We start from the raw sequence: 21,861 nt of genomic DNA on the forward strand, positions 1-21,861 counted from the left end.
GTAGCACTATTGAGATCAGTGAATGAACGTGCCTGCAACCTTTAGTGTGGCAAATGTGTTCGTGTGTGCAGTATTCAATTACACTACCACATTTAGCTGTGGGTGTCATGCAGGACACATCTCTTCGCACCTATTTACCGAGCATGTGCACACTCCATTAACAAGTGTCGAAAGAGGTCATTACATCAGATTTAACGTGGAGATTTTTGTGTGTAGTGCACTAGTACAATATTTAAATTACATTAGACAAGACAAATATTTATTTGGGGAATTCAATTTAAAACGAAAGTTACAGAGGTGTTAATGGAAAAAGTAGGAAGGAGGGCAGGGGTGGTCGACAAGGAAAATGATGCAGTAGTGCCCTCATGTGGATATAATTTGTAACATACAATGATGGTGGCACAGAAAAATGATTACTGAAAATCTGATTTGTAGCCAATGTAAGACAAAAGGACCATATTAGGACAAATGTGTTAAATAATATAGGCTTTCTCTATTCTGTGTTATCTGGTGTCAAATGTATTTAGGTTTGCTCCAGTGTGCATGCCGGACTTACCTCCCTGCCCTTGTGTGTGACGAGGGCAGCCAGCGGTTTGGCATAGAAGCGACTGTAGCTAAATCCCAAGCAGCCGTACATGCTGTTAGCCGTTAGCTTCAAAGCCTTCTGTCGGATGTCATACTAAGAAAGACGCATAAACAGGGGTTTAACTTTGATAAGCATTTGGTCATCTGTTAAAATTTAATTTGATTTTGTGTTTACCTGCATGTAAAGGTCCGAGTTGATGTCCTGTTGTTTCATCAGCTGTTTAACATGTTTGCGCCGTTCCACCAGTTTCCTGATCTCCTTGGGCAAGATTCCCATTTCCAGGTCACAATCCGGAATCTCTGGGATCTCTTCTGGCTCATCCTCCTGTTGCCATAGAAACAACACTTTACATCTAAGTGATTGAACAACGGAAAAGTTGCGCTCACACACCTGACTCTTCTTTTTCTTGGTGGAAGCCTCTCGCTGCACGGTGGTGAAGCAGATGTTGAACTCTTGTATGATGGACGGATACAGGCTGTTGAAGTCGAGCAGCAGTACAAACTTGTCGTAGAAACCTGAAACATGGATTTCATATTAACTCAATACATGAAGTAAAAAGAGGACAGAATTATCCAAAATGCACGCACCAACTTTTGGATCCAGCACCAGCCCTCCAGCATAGGTGGCCTTCTTTTTACGCTTCCCTTTCCCAGTATCAACATCTTCTTCTCCTTCATGCTGAGAAATATGGAAAAGAGCGGTAATGTTTTAAACAAAAAAGAGAATAAGAAAAAGAAAACTGCTCGTGTGTTTGAGGTTACAGTGTCCATCTGCATTTTCTTAAAAGACGGCTTGTCGGGAACGATGTAGTTCTTGTCATGGAAAGCGTGAAGCAACAGGTACTCGTTTCTTTCGGCGCGACCTCCCATCAGAGTGCGAGACTGCAGGGAAGATAGGTGATCAAGTTTGACCATTAAAAGACAACTTACAATGCGAATGTGCAGCGGAATCACCATGATGTTGCCGGCAATGTTGGTGATCTGCATGGCCAGCGGCAGCACGTTGAGCTCACACATTAGCTGGAGGATCAGCTTGGCGTCGGACCACGTCAGCTCCAGCAGGTACAGAAGATGAGGAGAATCACTGGCATGCAGACAGTCACATCATTTTAATGTCGTAAATAGCTTACAAAGAAGTCTATGTCCAAAACATGGGACATATCTGTCAATAGAAATAAATGTTTGGATTCAAAGAAACACCTGCATCGACACGAATATCTAGCTCCATTTTTTTTTTTTATAATTTCCCAGGCTGTCAAGTGAAAGTGACTGAGGAAGAAGTAGTTTGTGGTTGGCACAATAACAATAATGGAATTGAATATAAAGTCGTAAGACAATTTTCTTTTACAGTCCACACCTTGTACGGAGCCCCTAAAGTGACATGAAGGGGGGAATGAAAATATGTTTGTGAAACTGTGTGAAAATGACAATGCAGGACCTAGTTTGGTTATATTTTCATTTAGGACTTTATTATAAGGACATTGCTGCTTTACTTGCAAGTCGTCACCATTAAGTTATGTGTCTGTGAGACATTTAAAATGTCTACCACTCACAGGTAAAGACATTTCTTATCCTAATGAGAATCATTAGGTGCACGAAAATTTCTCGTTCTCGTGAGAAACATATTTCACTCCCCCCACTTTGTAACTTAAGGGGCTCCATAACTTTGAAATGATGGTGACCATACAAAGAAAGCCTTTTCTCTAAATTGCAATTTGCCTTGACAAATTAGAAAGACAAACACCTTTCTATGAAAAAAAAAAACAATGTTAATGACATGGGACACCTGTACAGATTCCTGATGCTCTCCTCTGGGATGGTGGCTCGCTCCGTTTTTAGCACCTGCGCAGCCAACTCAGTTAGGTGGTAACTCTTGCAGCGGATCAACTCCTTTGCGGAGATCTCCGTGTCGCACACAAGGCGGCCACAGGTGGCACTCTTCTCCGCAAAGGCGCCGCGGCCCTGCAAGCAAACAGAAAACAGTTGTAACACAAAAAGACACAGCGTGTGTTTTTAATCCTCACCCCTAGTTTGGGCATATTAGCCCTCCTGAGGCGTCCAATCTTGGACCAGTGCGGAACTTTGCAGTAGTTGATTCGCTGCAGTAGCACTTCAAGGTCAAAGCCAAAAATGTCATGACCCTTAAAGAAAAAAAGCGGTAAGTCTTATGTTTTAAGCAAGCAATTAAACATACCATGGATGTGAAGAAAATTATACACATACCACAAGAATATCAGGATCAATTTTGTGCATCTTAGCCAGGAAGAAGCCAAGTAGAGTTCTTTCTGTGGTGGCTATCTCCACTTTAGCATTCTAAGAGGATGAGAACTTCAGCGTGTTGGTCCAAAACATCATGGAAAGGCATCATACAACTAAATTCACATCAACTTATCATAACTGAATATGATTATCTTGGCACCCCTTCTTGTACTAAATCTCATGACAGTTTCTTTCGGAATGTCAATAGACCCTTCTGTGCCAGCTCACCTTCTTTCTCAGCGCATCCTTGAAGTCATACGGGAAGATGCAGTCGGTCGGTTTCGTCACCACTGAAAGACAAAATCCATTTAATGAGCCACATCTTGGCAGTGTGTAACGAACAAAATAATTTAGCAGAAGCTCACCACAAAAATGAGTCTGATAGGGCGGTTGAGGTGGAGCTTTGTCCATATGGAAGTTATGGTGGACAAGTGCTACCAGGGACACTATCTGCAGAAGGGGAAAAGAAACACAATCACACGTTCATCATTGATAAACAAAAGAAAAAAAGATGGAATTATTTTGTTGCCCTCCAAACTCAATCAATCATGACCTCATTGTGATGAGTCTTAGGGTTCTGGACGGTCTTGAGGCTGATAGACATGACTGTGACTGGTGGTGGCGCCAAGTCTTTGACCACGGTGACCAGATCACTTCTCGGGACTAGAGCTTCTACTTTGCACCAGCTGACTGCTTGATTGAGCAGCTCTACCACACACAAACATTTTTATATATCTTATTGATAACTATATTTGAAATAGTGGCGCACAACTTGATTTAATAAGAAATATGTTCTCACGCGGTGTCTTGATGTCCAGCCAGCACGGGCCTTTAATCTTCCTACTAAGGAGAAAATGTTCCAAGCTGGAAGTGTTGGTTCCAAAAATGTGGGAAAACGTTGCCCCTTTAAGGTCAGACGGCAAAGCAGGGAACTCAGCCTTCAAAAAAAAGTAAGATTAATGTTTTCATCTGGGAAAAAAAGAAGAAAAAAATCCTATAACGTGCTTTTACTCACTGAATAGCGAACTTCCAGGTATTCGCTTTGCGTGGGCACGTCGGCAATTTCAAAGGAATAGTTCTTCTCCACTTTCTGAAGCCAAAACAAGTGTGAAATTTGACACAAAAATATGCATGCTGCGCTGTAGATGATGGGGGGAGGATACCTTGGACTTGAACTTCATGATCTTGTATTTGTCAGAAAGCTCACTAAACTCCTGGTAGATGTCCATTATTCCAACGGGCGTATCAGACACCTCCCCCGTCTTGGGGTCTACTTTCTGTGGGGTGAACACATAAGCACTCATCGAATATTTCATTCACATAGTAGATGTGTTATTTAAGGGTGTCAGGCGATTAAATTTTTTAGGCGTAATTAATCGCATGGTTTAAATAGTTGACTCACAAATAATCATAAATTGTATATCTGTTCTAAATGTAGTCTTTAAGTTTTCATACTCATAACAAAAAAGTGGGAAAAAATTTAATTAAAAGAAATATGGCTGCATCTTTTAGCCATTGATACAGTAATTTCATAATAATTCATAAGATTGAGTTAAAAGTTACTTGACCCCAGTCTCCACAAATATATGCAAATGTATTACTGCTAAATTTTGACGTGGACGTGTCTGCTGTGTTGCGACTGGAATTCCCCCAGTACAGGCTTTCCAAGTAAGGGACGGTCATTATTCGTGCGCTAAAGGAACTTTAAATGAAGGCACTAATTTTGACACACCTAGAATGTGTTAATGGTTATGGTTACAGTTTGCAACATACATATTCACGTGGCAGGATATACATGGTGCGTTCTATGTTCCTGACAGAGACGCAGCAGCTTGTATGAGCCTGGGCCGACTCGATCCACACCTTTCCAAACAGGTAAACCACGCCTGCGAGACAAAATAAGAGTGAGGCTGTGCTTGAAGTATGTACAACCAATATGACAGCGGATATAGCTTGCCATACCTGGTTGATTGTAAGGGTCTTCAAAAGCATCCAGCCAATAGAATCTGAAAACCTGCTCGCCATCTGGACCCTCCACCAGCGGCAGCTTGCTTGAGTCCACCTGCACCTCTGCAGGGGCCTCTGTGACTACACTCACTCCGTCATCCAGCCCCCATGAGCCTCCTGTCTTGCTGCATCCAGAACCAGAATTAGAGCAGTGGTTAATCGCACATACAGTACACAAGCACACACGATCCTGTCTTCCACTGCCTTCGTTGGATGCCAAATTCCTTTCCGTGACGTCACCTGCGCTACAGGGTGCTCGCAGACTGAGCTGCTCGTTCAGTCGGGTTCCGTCACGTCCCTTAAAAGCTTGCAATGCAGGGACAGAAGGACTCACATGAGGATAGCGTCCTGAGCCTCCTCTTTAGGCGCCACGCGGGCTGTTTTACATTCTGATGGGGCCTCTTGTCCGACAGCAGGCTCTAGAGGCTCCTCAGGTCCGACCTCCATAGGCTCATCAAAGTCCATAGTGTCAAACACTAGATCTTCAGCTACTGTGGGTAAACATGATCACTCAAGTTAGTCCAAGAGTCAGAACAAGAGCAAATCAGTAAAAACGCACAACTTTTATCATCTTGCTCTTGCTTCTTGACTGGTTCTGTTTCTTTCTCCACTACTGCAGCTCTTTTTGAGGGAGGAGACGACGTGGCTGATGGCCTCTGGGTGTCAGAAGGTGGTGGACGGATGACTTTGGCTTTAGGTGGCTCCTGAAATCACAGACATTTTTGTTTTTTCTGGAGCCCATTTGACATGTCATCCCAACGAATCACAGCTTTTATCTAAACAACTGAAAAGTTTACTTTGGACATCTGTGGTTTGATAGAGAACGGATTCATGGGGGATCCGATGGATTTCTTTTTCTTCAGTGTTACCACGGGTGGAGGAGCCAGGATGGGGCTTTTCTGGTTGGGCAACAGTAAGACATATTTGCAGACGGTAAGTCGGAAACGGAAGTCAAAAACATCAGTTGACATGAAGACATGCTTATGTCTCTACCAACCTCTGAGTGCAGGTCTTGTAAGATGTCTCCCAAGAGATCATCCTTGGACAAGTCCACATCTTTCTGCAAGAGGTTACAATTTGGATTAATGGATAGGCAAGATGAATAAAGTAGTCTTAAATTTAATGTCAAGGTAAGGAACTATTCTTTTTGGTACTTTTCATGACCTATGAGTTTTTTTTCCAGACAATTATTGACTGCAATTGTGACTTACTTTGTGACATCCACATAGGTTGGTAATAATAGACTACATGCTATGACAAAGGTGACATAAAAACGGAACTCTGTCATATACTGAGAACCCCCCTGTAAACACATTTTAGCGTTATATATGTCAGACAGAAAACTATGATGCACCTCTGCTGGCTTCTTGACATTACTGTTCATGAAGAGGCTCTTAATGCTGTTGGGCTTTGACACTGCTGTTTTTTTTATTTGTTTCTTTGCAGTGGCTCCTTTGGCACTATACTTTCCTGCCAAGGAAAACAATATCAAGGGATTGATAAATTGCATAGAAAATGACTGAATATGGTGCGTATGAGGTAATACTACCAAATACCTTGTGTCTTTTCCACCACGTCATCATCCAGATCGTCATCAAAGATCTCTCTGCCGTCCTCCACGTAGCCTACACCATCTGAAAGAGGAAAATAAATAAATGAGAACAATATTGACTACATAGATTATTACGATGTTTGCCACTCACCATCATCAACAATCCAGTCATCCTCTTGTCTGTCCCGGACTATCTTGGAGTACTGCGTCTCATCCACTTCTTCATACACGCTGCTAAACTCCTCCACCTGCAAAATAGATCAATTAATACTCAAAACTATGAGGTGAATGTAAATACAGCCAATGTGTAGACACTCATTCTGGTATTTATGATTTGAAGAGCACTATCAATTTGGAATGGACTCATTCACTGACCTCATATTTGATCTTCTCCCCTCGCTTGGCCTTTTTCAGTTGCTCCAGTGCAGACTTCCTCCCTACCTTCTCCCTTTTCTCCCGTCTGGAGCGAGACTTGGCCAGACCACAGGAATCGCCGACATCACCTGGCAAGGAGACACATACAAATGTAGTTGACCACTTCCATAGTGATCGTGTCAGGTGAGGAGTAGAAATATTCTAAATGTATGAATTTTCCAAAAGTGACTCAAAATACTCATAAATGAACATATTTGACAATGTCAGTCTTCTGAACAGGTACAACAAAGTTTGTATACGGTGATGCTTTTCCGAGTCAATTTCTATAAAATAAGTGTATAGGCTATTTTGCCCGTGTCACATATGAGCATAGAAAACAAAGGGACAAGTGACAACACGGATAACGCCTCATCTCCTATTTCATTGCCATACACATAAAACCTACTAAAATTACGGAATTGTTGTTTGAATGCTTAAAGCTGGAGAGTTGGATTAGCATACGCAGACACAGTAGCATCCGTGATAGGTAAGATAACCACCGAGTTAGCTCATTTCAGACGCGCTAACACAGGTTTGAAAACAACTAAAATAATCCCACCTCCGTCCGGTGCGTCCATGTCTTTGTCGGGGTTTGAAACGGGAGCCATGACTAATTTAGTCCTGTATTGGGCACTCGCTGAAAAGCTCCTGAAAGAGGAACCAGCAGCACATCCGACACAATAACAACAAAGTCCGCGCCAAATCTTTTTTCCCGGGGAAAGCAATGTGCCGGAACTTCCCGGAAGTGACATCAAAACCAATGACGACTCCATACTGTTGCATTTACGGTCCACACGGTGGGAGTGTTGTACAAAAAGTAGGATACTTTCCCCTTTTGTTTTTTTTACCCCTCGACTAAGCTTTATTTAAACAATAAACAATACTACTGTAGAAAATGTTAATATAGACATTGGAATTCGTAACTAACTTTACAAAACCCGCCTGGAAAGTTACAAATGATATAAAGACTCAACAAAATAAGATTTGGAAAAAAGTTGGTTTCCTATGCAATAATTCGGATCGATTAATATAAAATTTTGGTAAAATAATAAACAGACAAATTTTACTCAAGAACGATACACATACTCAAGGACGCATCTGTCGAGGAAGGACGCATCAAGTCTGGGATTGATAACGATATGAATCAATGACCTTCATAATCAATGTATATGACTGATGCTTATAGTAAGAATCGATGGGGACGGGTTACTAATAAGTCATGGCTTCTACCCGTCAGCCCTTCTTTCGGATGTCAATGTTGCAAATGATATGATGTGATCGAAAACAAAACAAACATTTTCACCATGACGTCACGCGTCCTTTCGGATAGCAGGAGCTTACGTTGACCGAGGGCACCACGAAAGACAAAAAACAAACAAACAAACAAACAAACAAACAAACAGCAACTTGTATGTCATTGGACCAATGCAGAGTTATTGGGTGGGGGAACAGGGTAAATGGTCTGAATTATTATTTTTAGCAGCAGCAAAAAAAATCTCAAAAATGTTAATCTTCCCTGTAAGGTCTTCCTGGACCCAAAAATTTAAAACCCCATATGATAAACAATTAAAAAACAAAAATGCGATTAGGGTCATTGTCCGGCAGTGTATCCCAACTAAACTCGTTTCCATTGCAATGAAGCGGAATTTAGGAGGGTACAATAGATTCCTGCCTCAGATTGGGGCCACAGCTAGTGTCTACAATAATACCACAAAGGCCGTTTGTTCTTCATCCCCACAGCCTACTGTGCACATTTAGGCTACACTAATTTTTCCACCTTCATGTCTCCTATGTAATGTATTATTATTATTATTATTATTATTATTACAATATGATGTAGCCAACTGAATCAGACACTGTGTACCATACCCCCCCCCCCCCCCCAAAAAAAATGCCATAATGTCAGCACACTTGATACGTCGTCATTCCATCATGTCTATGTTGCGTGCATTTACTCGAGCACGGACGGGAAGTGCTACAATCATAGAACAAGTGGCTGAAGGAGAAACACACTTTTCAATCGATATTGGCCAAATATAGACCTCGTGTGCTTTTTGGATGCTATGGCGAAGGAGCGACGTACCCGAGCACGTCAATGTTGCTCATATGCAACACGTCCTCGGCGCAGATCTAGAGGACCCTCGAAGGTAAAATTAGTAAATTACCCTATTTTTTTCTACTTTTGGATAATTTTGTTAACTTGAAATCACACCTGTAATTGATAATTATTTTATTGAATTTATATGAAAAGACATAATGCCCATTTTTTTCATATAAATGTTTTCAAATGTTGTAATGTTTGTTGATTTAATCAATAACGGGTTTTTTTTTTAAAGGAAAGTTGCACAAAAAAACTGTAATGAATAAATAAATAAGTGCTCTAAATGTTTTCTAAAATCAATTGAAATCAATTGATTACACGTGGAAACATATTTAAAACATTTTAAATATGTAATATTATTTTTAATCAAATGTTCATTAGCAAACAGGGTTAGGATTAGAAATTTCTAAACTTTTAGATTTGTTTTCATGTACAGCAATAAAAAGGCATAGCCTATTCATAATTACTTGTTAATAAATTGTGCTTATTAGCTCCCAGTATGATGTGCCGTAAATGAGTTGTATGTGTCGAAACACTGTCGACTGCCACTTTTAATAATTACTTTTATAGCGCCTACTGGTTTGATATAAATCTTGTTAAGTTTCCGTTGCGGTCTCCTCCTTTACTATTTACGCCGCTGTGATTGGGCGAGCGTTCTCTGCCGATGACCGGCGAACCAGCCAAGATCCTCCCATGACAGACAACAAGCAACTCACGTGTGTCTAACGTAAACATGGCGATATTAGATTGGTTATTTCTGTTATTCATTTGTTTTCCACAGAGCGGTGAGAGTAAATGCAATTGACTGCTGCTGATGGTCTTTGCGGCTTGTGATTCTAAGGTATACTGTTCATGGACAGGTTTGCAGAGTGGGTCCTCTTCGTAGGGAGCTCCTCTGTGCAGCATGAGATGAGAGTGGATGGGAGGGGAAGGCAGAGGGCACCACGGAGACTGATGGGAGGAGGGATGTGCGAGTGGAAGCAGGGGAAAGAAGAAAGAAACACATAGTGGTGAGGCGAGGCATCAACTCATTGATGCTGAGTCACATAACGGAAGGACCACAGCTACATCCCATGAGTCTTTGGGAATAATGGAGGAGCTTGAACACACTTGCCCCCATCCTCGGACGGTAGGGTGTCTCTGTTTTTGTTTGTGCATGTACAAGGCAGACAAAAGGGTGTGAGACTGGTTATGAAACAGATGCCTGTATCACATGTGCCTGTGGGAGATGCTGAACAGTGAGTGGGCAGGATGATGAGCCAAACAAGGTATTACCGCAGTGAGGACAAAGAGGTGCACCGAGCTCCCTGACCAATGTCTGTGTCGCCTCTGTTTTCATTTTGCAGTCCTTCCGCCCATGTCATTGTCCCCTGCAGCATGTCATCCCTTGGCTTTAATCCTTCTTATGGCAGATATTCTTCACTTGTACCAGGGTACGCCTTACTGGGCTCATCCAGACAGGCCCCTGTGCTCATGGACAGTTAAGCTTTACCATCTGTCCTGTGCTGAATGTTTGTTAGGTATCTCCCTATGCCACCCCCGCCCCCTTCAGTTTTCCCTTGGCCCGACGAATTAAGGGTATTGTGGATGTCCCCGCGGCACAGAAACTCTCACTGTGACTCCCGTTTGAAAACAAATGACATTGGGAATGTTAATTTATTGCCTCAATATTGCGATTATTTTTTTCTCCAAGGTACCCTTCCCAACACAAGCAATAAATAAAATCAATCTGCATCACAATAAACCATATTGGAATAGCATCTTAAAATGTTGTATATTAAACATAGTGCTATGCTGATGTATATACAAAATGCATTCCATGGCACTTTATTAAGAAACAGATTATAATTGGCAGATTATTTGCCTTCAAACATCAGCCAAAACAATCAGGCCAGTTAGGCCAAATGGCCGATTATTTTCCCCTTAAAACGTTATCATCGAAGAAAAACGAAGTTTCCGACGCTGTAAAAGTACGCTGAATGCACCATTTGGCTTGTGTAGCATTAGCAACTAGCAAGTGTGTAGCGTATGTTATTCTGGTTATAATGTTGTCCCTAAGCGTCCTTTTTAAGATGTTTAATGACACCTCAGTTGGAGTTAAATGTAAAACTAAACACACGACGTTAGGAATTACATTAACTGTATATTTAAATACAAAACATGCTTCATTTTTAAACATCGCTAGCCTATCGCTAATGTTAAAAGCGAAGGGGGGGCATCCCATTCAAATGCTAACAGGAAGTTAGTATCGACTTCGGGAGTGTTTTTCCTTCAAATTAACAAATATCCACACACAAATCTTGTGGGAACACATGCTCACAGATGAGATAACACTACGCAAAGGCACAAATTCTTCCCAGTATGTGAAAAACGAGTTATTTTAATAAAATAGTGAAAATAATACAAGGTGTAAAAATCTCCATCTTCTACCGCTTATCCGGGGTTGGGTCGCAGGGGCAGCAGCTTTAGCAGGGAAGCCCAGACTTCCCTCTGCCCTGCCACTTCAGCCAGCTCCTCCGACGGGATCTCAAGGCGTTCCCAGGCCAGCCGAGACGTAGTCTCTCCAGTGTGTCCTGGGTCGTCCCCGGGGCCTCCCGCCGGTGGGACATGCCCGGAACACCTCCCCAGGGAGGCGTCCAGGAGGCATCCGAACCAGATGCCCGAGCCACCTCAACTGGTTCCTCTCAACACGGAGGAGTAGCGGCTCGATACTGAGTCCCTCCCGGATGACCGAGGTTCTCACCCTATCTCTAAGGGAGAGCCCGGCTACCCTGCGGAGGAAACTCATTTCGGCCGCTTTTGTCCGGGATCTTGTCCTTTCGGTCACGACTCACAGCTCGTGACCATAAGTGAGGGTAGGAACGTAGATCGACCGGTAAATCGAGAGCTTTGTCTTTCGGCTCAGCTCCTTCTTCACCACAACGGACCAATACAGCGTCCGCATCACTGCAGACGCTGCACCGATCCGCCTGTCGATCTACCGCACTAACCTACCCTCACTCGTGAACAAGACCCCAAGATACTTGAACTCCTCCACTTGGGGCAGGATCTCAACCCCGACCCGGAGAGGGCACTCCACCCTTTTCCGACTGAGGACCATGGTCTCGGATTTGGAGGTGCTGATTTCATCCCAACCGCTTCACACTCGGTCGCGAACCGCTCCAGTGAGAGCTGGAGATCACGGCTTGAAGAAGCCAACAGCACCACATCATCTGCAAAAAGCAGAGATGCAATGTTGAGGCCACCAAACCGGGCCCCTGCAACGCCTCGGCTATGCCTAGAAATTCTGTCCATAAAAGTTATGAACAGAATCGGTGACAAAGGGCAACCTTGGCGGAATCCAACCCTCACAGGAAACAAATTCGACTTACTGCCGGCAATGCGGACCAAACTCTGACATCGGTCGTACAGGGACCGAATAGCCCGTATCAGGGGGCCCGGTACCCCATACTCCTGAAGCAACCCCCACAGGACTCCCCGAGGGACACGGTCAAACGCCTTCTCCAAGTCCACAAAGCACATGTGGACTGGTTGGGCGAACTCCCACACACCCTCGAAAGAGGATGCGTGGGAGTGAAGATGTAAAAATATAAAATAAAATCTTAATGCTTTACAGCAGTTGTAAACAAGTAAGAATGGTTTTATTATTGACACATAAATCTATACAATAACCTTGTACACTTCATGAAATTTGTTGATAAGGTCATACTATGGACTTGTCATTCAAAGCATAGAATCTTAATAGTGAAAGTTTGTGCGTAAGTGACACCCATTGAAAAGGAATTGGGGAGGGGGTAATTTTATGCATTATATATATTTAAAAATAATCGGCTGATTAATCGGTAATCTGTATTTTTTTCTGCCAAAAATCAGTATCGGCATCGGCCTAAAAAAATGCATATCGGTCGGGCCCTAATGAACATGCAAGTACAAAAATGTATATGCAGTTAACCAGGTAGTAAATTGAAATATCAAATTAGCATATAATTTGACAACATAATTTCACTATCTTGGCACTGATCTCTTCTTTTTTTGTAGAGTGCTGTACAGCATAAATAATTTGTCCTCTTTTTAGAAACTGGATGTCACAACATGCAATAATTAAAAGGTGTAATGTTGTTGAACTTAGAACTAATATTCAGAATGCACTGGAGTGTATCAGTCATAACCCAATCCAGATCGCACAACAAATTATCCAAACGTGGCAAGTAATCATTTCTTCAAACAGCAATTTTACTCACTTGCACAATCAAAACTGTAACAAAAATCACGGACAAGCCACCATTTTGTCATAACCTGGCTGCTCAATGGCCATGACAAGTGAACAGGAGGAGTCCGCTTTGATAAATAACCCAATAATTTATTACAACTGAAAGTATGGAAACTGAATAACTGGGCATGTGTGTGTCTTGTCTGAAATAGCAGTAGTGTACTGTAATGTCTACGTGGGTGTGTGCAGTGAATATCTGCCTTAGTTCGGATCACAACCAAATTGAAAGTTGAGTCAAGTGAAGTTCAAATAGTAAAGCCCCTTTTTGCCTCAATTGCTTCAAAATCTGATCAGAAATCTAATACTGTCTCGCAAATATTAAACCTGCTCGTTATTTATGTGTGTGGTAAACACACGCATGTTGATTGTGAAGTTAAAGAGTTTGCAACTGTAATGACCTGATAAGCTAACAGTTAGCCTATCTTCTTCGATTTCTTTTCCGCGTTCTATTTCTTCTTTTCTGTATTTTCTGGCAGTCTGGATGTCATGTGGTGCCTCTCACAGGTCAATGTTGGTACTGCGACAAAAAAATTGTAGTGTCAATCCCAATGGGGAAGGTAGGCTACACGAATAAATATTCCCCCAAACATAATATTTATCAACTACCTTTAGTCTTCATATTTTGCATCATTCCTAGACTAGTTTTTGTGCTAACGCCTGTAAGTGCTAAGTACACGCTAAGAGCAGGTTCGCTTGCAACTCAAGCCAATATTTGAGTACAGAGCAGACATTAAGGCATGACTGTAATGACCCTGATCTATTCTTGTTGTTGTGTTTCTCAGATGCTGACAGAGCCTGCCATCTTTGCCAGAGAGACCAGCTGCGATTGCCGCGCCCCCCATGAAAAGCTCACCATCGCTCAGGCCCGCAGAGGCACCCCGGGTAAGAAGTCCTCCTACTTGACAAGGCTGGGAGGGTGACCTTGGCGCTTGGATGCAATGTCATCATAACAAAGACGGGACTCAGCTATTGGCTGCAAAATTTATAAATACACATGCTTTGGAGAGTTGAAATTGATTTAAAGGATATTACTGCCAAAAGTGTAAATAATAAGCATTATATTGTAAGCAAATTCAGCCTTCTGCACCATAGGAAAATATCTGGCTGCTTAATATAATATGAGAAATAATATTTATGTTACCAAGCCAAAAATCATTAGTATACTGTACTACGCTTTCAGCAATTATCTACAAAATGACAACGGCGCTTCCTGTTGCCTTTCAAGACACACTATCTATCCGTATCCATCTATCAAATCTACATATCTATCGATGTATCTACGTAACTCTCTATGTATCTATTGCTGCATTTGAGGAAGGTGCGAAGTTGGATATATCCCATTTGGATTCTCCCAGTTCCGACCTCAAAGTGTTCGGGGCAAATGTAAACAACAAAAATGGCTGAATGCATTAAATTGTTCATTGTTCTGTTTAATGCAGTCTCTCCAAATCACGTTGTGTTACGTAAACCTATTTCAAATAACTAATTAAAGTAACAATACATAAATACAATGGCGTCGTTAGACCTATTATAGGGGGCTCAAGCCTACCTAAAATGTATTTAAGCCCTCCCTAAATTAATTGGTTGTGTATTATTTTATATATTATATATATATATATATAGTTTTTTTTTACTGAAAATATCAAAAACCTTAAATATATAGTATACAGAAAGCGAAATGAAGTAAATATTCAGGCAAATAACCTCATTATTCATATAAATATAATCATAAATCTGTTGGTTTCCCTTTTCTTCCAAGTGTAAGGTCTTCCACACTTCTCGTGTGTCATTATCCAATCCATTCCACTTAATCATGTTGAAAACGTCCTTATTAGTAATAATCCAGTCCATTTTTTCACTGCGTCATTGCAAGCAGCATTGAGGAATATAACTTGACGGATGGACTGTAATTAATTACTTATATGATCAGAAATCAATTGATTTCCTTCACTACAATAGTACTGTAGATAGCGAGAGCCCTTGTCATGTTTTGTTATCCAATTCTAATCCATTCCACTTGAACTTGCTTCCTTACTACTAATATAAAACTGAGTCTATTTGGTCCCACTCTAAATAGAGTCAAATTTACTCTACAGAATTTACCGTGTATCTATACATCTACCTACTCATCTATCCACATACTGTATCTATTTATCTACGTATTTTTACATATCTATCTATCTATCTATCTATCTATCTATCTATCTATCTATCTATCTATCTATCTATCTATCTATCTATCTATCTATCTATCTATCTATCTATCTATCTATCTATCTATCTATCTATCTATCTATCTATCTATCTATCTATTCATCCATCCATCCATCCATCCATCCACCCACCCATCCATCTATCTATCTATGTGCGTTTTCAGTGGACCGTCCAGTGAGAGTCTACGCTGATGGCATCTTCGACCTGTTTCACTCGGGCCATGCTCGTGCTCTCATGCAGGCCAAGAACCTTTTCCCCAACACCTACCTCATCGTGGGAGGTGGGAGACAACCAGAAAAAAACACCTCTAAAGTAGCTAGCAATCTGCTTCACCCACATTGTATGTGTTCTTTGTGTGTTGCAGTGTGCAGCGACGAGCTGACCCATAAGTACAAAGGCTTTACTGTCATGACAGAAATGGAACGATACGAAGCGCTCCGACATTGCCGCTACGTCGATGAGGTGCTCAGGGACGCTCCCTGGACGCTCACGCCTGAATTTTTGGAGCAACACAAGGTGTTATGTTCAAACACATGGGGCCAGGCTGTTGTGCGGTCCTTCCAATGCGATACAATGTCGTCTGATTGCTTCTCAGATCGATTTTGTGGCTCATGATGATATTCCATACTCCTCAGCAGGGAGCGAGGACGTCTACAAACACATCAAGGAAGCAGGTTAGTGTGTTTGTGTGATGCAACAAAAACTCATATGCAACCTCTTTTGTAGGCTAATATTTACACTTGAAATAATTGAAAAAAAAAAAATATAAGTCAACTTTCCGGTTGGGAGACAGCCGCACTACGACCTGAGCTATGCCCCGCCTACTGTTTGCTTATCTCCAAGAGGAGACCAAAAGCAAACACAAAGATTCCAGCTGACACGAGTGATATATTGCAGTTTTTCTCCATAGGTTTGGCACATTTCTTGAAACTGAGATGACATTTTCAAAACTGCAAGCTCATTTGGCCAAACAGACTTACATGAGTCGGTACTGTCACAACTGCAAAGATCCTTCTCAATTGCTTCGGCTCATCTGCACTTAGTGCTTTTGCCAAAAGTAACTTGGATGATTTTGCACAACACAAAGGATCATTTGCAAAAGCTCATATCTCTCCCAAAACAGCGTGTGTATGTGTCAAAATCAAATTTCTATGTCATACAAGTAGTCAGTGCCCCCAAAATGCATCGTCCCTTTGGCATTCTGTGAGCACCACAAGTCAAAATCATTAGATGTTTTCTCACAACAGCAGAGGTGCCGCTAACAAAATACAATTATTTATAAAACTGAGGGGGAAAAAATATTTTACAAGAGCAGTTTTCAAAGTTTGCGGTTTGACATTCTCTAGTCACAGTCAAGGACATTGTAACACTTTTTATTCACACAAAGTTTCTTACACATTAGAGTGCAAAAAAAGAAAATGTGAGCCAAATTCTGTATATTTATGAAAAACTAATAACTAAAATTATATCTAGCGCACAGCGTAAATGAAGAACCAACTCCTGTGACACTTTCACTACATAGTAAATTATGTTGAGGAAATTTGACTCTATTTTGAGTGGGACCAAATAGACTCAGTTTTAGAGTAATATTTACACTTGGAAGATTGTAAAATAAAGAATTGAAAAATAAATAAATAAAAGTCACTCAAGGGTTGATGAACAAACTCATGACCTTCAGCTTGGGAGACAGCCGATCGACGCCCTGAGTAACAGAGCTCCTGCTGTGTGTTATTGTACTATATCACTCCTGTCAGCTGGAAACTTCATAACTCAAGAGACCATAAACATCTCTGAGCTAAGCAAACAGCAGAAGAAGCGTAGCTCAGGTGGTACTGCGGCTGTCCCCCAACCTGAAGGTTCCTCAACCCTTCAGTGACTTTTATTATTTTTGTCAATTCTTTATTTTACTCTCTTCCAAGTGTAAATATTACTCTAAACGGATTATATTTGGCCCCACTCAAAATAGAGTCAATTTTACTCTACAGAATTTACTGTGCAGTCATTATCGTCACCTTCCCCCTCTTGACCATCCATACGCTGCTCTCTGTTTGGCCAAAGGTTTTCATCTACGTCACAGCAATGCAACGACGAAAAAAAAAAAACATCGCGAATGTCTCAACCATCCTCTCCACTGATCCCCTGTGATATGCTTGACTAATTTGGACAATTGAACAAAGGATTTTGCATAATATGACTTACACACTGAAATCCTGCTGACATATTTTGGAGAGGACAGCCATTAGACTGAAAAACAACTAATCCAGTTCTATCAGCAAGATCTATCCATTTGGAAAATGTGCTAAATGTGGGCACATTGTGCTAACTGTAGGCTAAATGTACACGACCATTTGCACAGATCCACTGAGGCAATTGAGACATGTACTAAGGCATTGGCATTTGATGAAAGCAATGAGAAATGCCATTCAGTTGAGACCAATTGTAAGGTATTTTTGGGATTTGTCCATGGTATTTTGAAAATGTCATCTCAGTTTCAAGAAATGTGCCAAACCTATAGAGAAAAACTGCAACACACAGCAGCAGCTCTGTGGCTCAGAAGTCGATCGGCTGTCTCCCAAGCTGAAGGTCGTGAGTTCGTTCCTCAACCCTTGAGTGACTTTTACTCTAAAACTGAGTCTATTTGGTGCCACGCTAAGTAGAGTCAAATTTACTCGACAGAATTTACTGTGTAGTGAGAGTGTTACAGTTGGTTCTTCATTTACGCTGTGCGCTAGATATAATTTTAGTTATTAGTTTTTCATGAATATACAGATTTCCTCTTACACGTTCTGTTGTTGCACTCTAATGTGTAAGTAACTTTGTGTGAATAAAAAGTGTTGTCATTTCCTTGACTGTGAATGTAGTATGTCAAACCGCAAACTTTGAAAACTGCTCTTGTAAAATCCTTTTTCCTTCCTCAGTTTTATATATAATTGTATTTTGTTAGCGGCACCTCTGCTGTTGTGACAAAATATCTAATGATTTTGACCTGCAGTGCTCACAGAATGCCAAAAAGACGATGCATTTTGGGGTCAATGACTACATGTATGACATTTGATTTTGACACATAGGTGAGCTGTTTTGGGAGAGATATGAGCTTTTGCAAATGATCCATGGTGTTGTGCAAAAATCATCCAAGTTACTTTTGGCAAAAGTACTAAGTGAATGCAGATGAGTCAAAGCATTTGAGAAGGATCTTTGCAGTTGTGACAGTACCGACTCTGTTTGGGAAAGGAATTTGGAGTGAAGCATGTGTGACCAGTTTTGGGCTGGATATGTGCTTTTGCTATTAAACTGATAGATTGTGCACAAATGTAAGTCTGTTTGGCCAAATGAGCTTGCAGTTTTGAAAATGTCATCTCAGTTTCAAGAAATGTGCCAAAACTATGGAGAAAAACTGTAAAGTACAGTATTTGTAATGTGCGCAATCCAGGAATGTTTGTGCCTACTCAACGTACCGAAGGAATCTCCACGTCTGACATCATCACCAGGATTGTCCGGGACTACGATGTCTACGCCCGTCGCAACCTCCAACGTGGCTACACGGCCAAGGAGCTCAACGTCAGCTACATCAATGTAAGATCATCACACTGGATTGTTGGTTAGGAGTTTGGATCTTAGCTTGGACCTAGGGCTTTTCTGTGCGGAATTCACATGAGGTTATTTCAAAGGTTAGATCAAGACTTGAAATTGCCTCCTCTATGTGCCCTGTAATTAGTATTCACAGATCCATCAGGTTGAATGGAGATCATTTGGCATTTTCAGATACCTGAAGAGATATTCAATCTGATTAAAGTTTGGGCTGTGGCTGGTTCACTCAAGGATATTCAGAGTTCAGTCAGTCTTTTGGCATCTTGGCATTGTGCTTCGGTTTTCATAGACTGAGCTACTGCCATTATTTTCACTTCAAAAGAAGAAGAGTTATGTGGTGGGATCATTGTTCAAAAGAAAAATGTCCATCCATCTTCTTCCGCTGATCTGTGTTAGAACCATGGGGGCGCTCCACAGCATAATCGATCAGCATACTTATCTGGGCTATGTGATCTCTACAGGAAAAGAAGTACCGGCTGCAGAACCAAGTGGACCGGATGAAAGAGAAGGTTCGCAACGTTGAGGAGAAGAGTAAACATTTTGTCTACCGTGTTGAAGAGAAGAGTCATGACCTCATTCAGAAGTGGGAAGAAAAATCCAGGGAGTTTATCGGCAACTTTTTGGAACTATTTGGACCTGATGGTACTTGGGTAAGCATCAAATAAATAAATATGAGAGCAGAGCCTTTTTATTTATGAAATTATATTTAAATCTATTTATATATTTATTTTTGTATTTATTTCCACATTTATTTAAAAAAATTTAATCTCATTTTAAAAAATTTGTACATATTTTTACTTTTATTTATTTGGACATGAGGGTACTTGGGTAAGCATCAAATAAATAAATGTGAGAGAAGAGACTTTTTATTTATTGATTGATATTTAAATCTAGTAATATATTTATTTTTATATTTATTTTTTAATTTCATTTTTGATTTTTGTATTTATTTTACTTGTATTTATTTATATTTTTTTTGTGTTTTTTTATTTCCATTGATACATTTTTTTGTTTTTTTGTATTATATTTTTATATCCATTTTTATTTTCACTTTTAATTCTTTTATTTTGGCATTTTTGGTGCCTGTGGTGTGTGCTGTTTTTTTCACTCTCAAATCCATACTGTGCTCCCCTTACATGAGCTTGATCTGGGGTTACCCCCCCCCCCCCTCCTTTAAGCTTTTCCTTATCGTCCAAAAAGTTTGAGAATGGCATGACCTTTGACCCCTCCTTTCCCTCTTCCTCCCCCTCCGAGCAGAAGCAGGTGTTTCAGGAGCGCAGCGGACGAATGCTCTCCTACGCTCTGTCCCCCAGAGAGTCTCCCTGCAACAGTCCTCCTCGTGAACTGTCTCCCCTGCGTTCACCGTCGCCACCATCGCCGCCGGCCCGCTGGCACAACGCACGGCCCTCGCCCCCAGCCTCCCCCAAGGGAGCTTCGGCCTCTATCAGCAGCATGAGCGAAGGCGACGAGGACGAGAAATAAATTAGACGGGCCGCGGACGCTCCCAAATGAGCACGTGATTCACAGAACACTGCCTGAGAACTTGTCACACGTGTGCCCACGTACAATTCCCACACAAACACTGGACGGCTACCAAAAGCACTTTACCTCAAGGAAAACAGCAAAGCATACTGAAGATGTGGGATTTTTGTGCATGGGAAGTTTGTTTTGCTGGGTTAAGAAGCCATCACAAGGAGGAAGATGACGTCATGATCGTGGTTTGTCTGTCTTAGAAAAAAAGTAGATCAAGACTCTAATGGAATTGCTGTCACAACTTTGCGAAGCCACCTTCTTGTTTTTGTCCCATTTACAGCCATCTCTTTATAAGTTTTGTGTGTGACATTCAGGGCGTGCTACACCTGACTAGGAAAGAGAAGTATGGGGGGAAATTGCGTAAATAATGCGCGTAAAATTAGTACATTTCACTTGATCAATGTACTTGATCTTCATAAATTATATCCCACTCACAAAGCCATGTGCATTGTTGTTTTAATCAGACCACAATTAACGAATAATAAATGCAATACTGTGTTGGTACAACCACTGTGAGATGTTGACTGTTAGACTGCAAAAAAATAAAAGAAAAAAAATCAAGGTACAGAAAGACACTGAATCATCCATCTTGGCTTGATTCCGTTCACACAAAACACAATAGAAAAGCCATAAAATGCGAGTTTTTCTGATTCATTTTTTGGGGGAGCTTTTGTATTTTTTTTCCTGTTTTACTGAGTATTTTTTTCCGTAAAAAAAATCCTTGTTTTTCTGAATATTTTTTTCTGTTTTTCTGAGTAATTTTTCCGTTTTATAAAATAATTATTCCTTTCTGTTTTTATGAATATTTTTTTTAACTGATTTCCCCTCAAGAGATTAGAGAGCAAACAAATATACAGTAGGCCATACACATTAATTACTTTATTGAGAGCCAGCAAGTAAACATGACCATCTTATTTATTTTAATCAAGTTTTATTTTGATATGGGTTTAAGACACTGGGGGATAGTCCTGTCTTTGAGTCACATAGATGGTATTATTAGTTTGTCGACTTTACACAGGCACCACTATGCATTTGTTCAGGAGGAAAGCCCATTCAGATTTGCTAGATGTAGCAATGTTTGTCCAGGATCAGTTGGACAGATATGGCATGCTCCATGGATACAAGATGATGCATCACTTGGAGTTCAGAGGTAAAAAAAAAAAAAATCCCAAAAACAGATGCACCAGCTGTTTTACGGAATCTTTTTTTTTTTTTAATAAACCCCCCACCCCCCCTCCACGGTTTTCCTGAATATTATATTCCCCTGTTTTTCTGATACCTTTTTACTCCCGTTTTTCAGAATAATTTTTCCCCGTTCTTCGGAATATTTTTTTATGG

General features: G+C 41.0%; 2 protein-coding genes across 6 annotated transcripts in view; one reads left to right on the top strand and one right to left on the bottom strand.

The window, feature by feature from the left end:
- pola1 (polymerase (DNA directed), alpha 1) overlaps nt 1-7,533 on the bottom strand; it is a 50,377-nt gene extending 42,844 nt beyond the window's left edge. The window contains exons 1-26 of one of the 4 annotated variants that reach the window (XM_086066589.1): nt 7,377-7,533; nt 6,779-6,906; nt 6,555-6,651; nt 6,408-6,485; nt 6,206-6,321; nt 5,849-5,911; nt 5,649-5,750; nt 5,414-5,555; nt 5,186-5,339; nt 4,807-4,976; nt 4,618-4,730; nt 4,008-4,121; nt 3,860-3,934; nt 3,644-3,782; nt 3,398-3,552; nt 3,210-3,294; nt 3,073-3,134; nt 2,809-2,898; nt 2,610-2,726; nt 2,372-2,547; nt 1,540-1,669; nt 1,348-1,467; nt 1,174-1,264; nt 977-1,101; nt 761-910; nt 557-679 (exon numbers count right to left, since the gene is read on the bottom strand). In XM_086066589.1, coding sequence (XP_085922715.1) covers nt 557-679; nt 761-910; nt 977-1,101; nt 1,174-1,264; nt 1,348-1,467; nt 1,540-1,669; nt 2,372-2,547; nt 2,610-2,726; nt 2,809-2,898; nt 3,073-3,134; nt 3,210-3,294; nt 3,398-3,552; nt 3,644-3,782; nt 3,860-3,934; nt 4,008-4,121; nt 4,618-4,730; nt 4,807-4,976; nt 5,186-5,339; nt 5,414-5,555; nt 5,649-5,750; nt 5,849-5,911; nt 6,206-6,321; nt 6,408-6,485; nt 6,555-6,651; nt 6,779-6,906; nt 7,377-7,425 — 2,964 coding nt within the window. In that variant the 5' untranslated portion in view covers nt 7,426-7,533. Of the gene's footprint in view, nt 1-556; nt 680-760; nt 911-976; nt 1,102-1,173; nt 1,265-1,347; nt 1,468-1,539; nt 1,670-2,371; nt 2,548-2,609; nt 2,727-2,808; nt 2,899-3,072; nt 3,135-3,209; nt 3,295-3,397; nt 3,553-3,643; nt 3,783-3,859; nt 3,935-4,007; nt 4,122-4,617; nt 4,731-4,806; nt 4,977-5,185; nt 5,343-5,410; nt 5,556-5,648; nt 5,751-5,848; nt 5,912-6,205; nt 6,322-6,407; nt 6,486-6,554; nt 6,652-6,778; nt 6,907-7,376 lie in introns of all 4 variants that reach the window. The other 3 variants (XM_086066587.1, XM_086066588.1, XM_086066586.1) reach the window with 3 other exon arrangements.
- A 1,291-nt stretch (nt 7,534-8,824) lies between these two features.
- Nucleotides 8,825-21,030, top strand: pcyt1ba (phosphate cytidylyltransferase 1B, choline a). 2 transcript variants are annotated; one of them, XM_086065485.1, is made up of 9 exons: nt 8,839-8,964; nt 9,779-10,047; nt 13,971-14,070; nt 15,566-15,682; nt 15,767-15,918; nt 15,998-16,076; nt 18,833-18,975; nt 19,452-19,640; nt 20,248-21,030. In XM_086065485.1, exons 2-9 carry the CDS (start codon nt 10,009-10,011, stop codon nt 20,470-20,472), a joined length of 1,044 nt encoding a protein of 347 aa, XP_085921611.1. In that variant the 5' UTR covers nt 8,839-8,964; nt 9,779-10,008; the 3' UTR covers nt 20,473-21,030. The 2 variants fall into 2 exon arrangements, with proteins under 2 accessions (XP_085921612.1, XP_085921611.1); XM_086065486.1 differs by lacking the exon at nt 9,779-10,047 and having other exon boundaries at nt 8,825-8,964.
- Nucleotides 21,031-21,861: the final 831 nt, after the last annotated feature.

This window comes from Leptonotus elevatus, chromosome 21 (genome assembly GCF_054856555.1).
Source record: "Leptonotus elevatus isolate MCC_2025b chromosome 21, RoL_Lele_1.0, whole genome shotgun sequence".
Classification (NCBI taxonomy): Eukaryota; Metazoa; Chordata; class Actinopteri; order Syngnathiformes; family Syngnathidae; genus Leptonotus; species Leptonotus elevatus.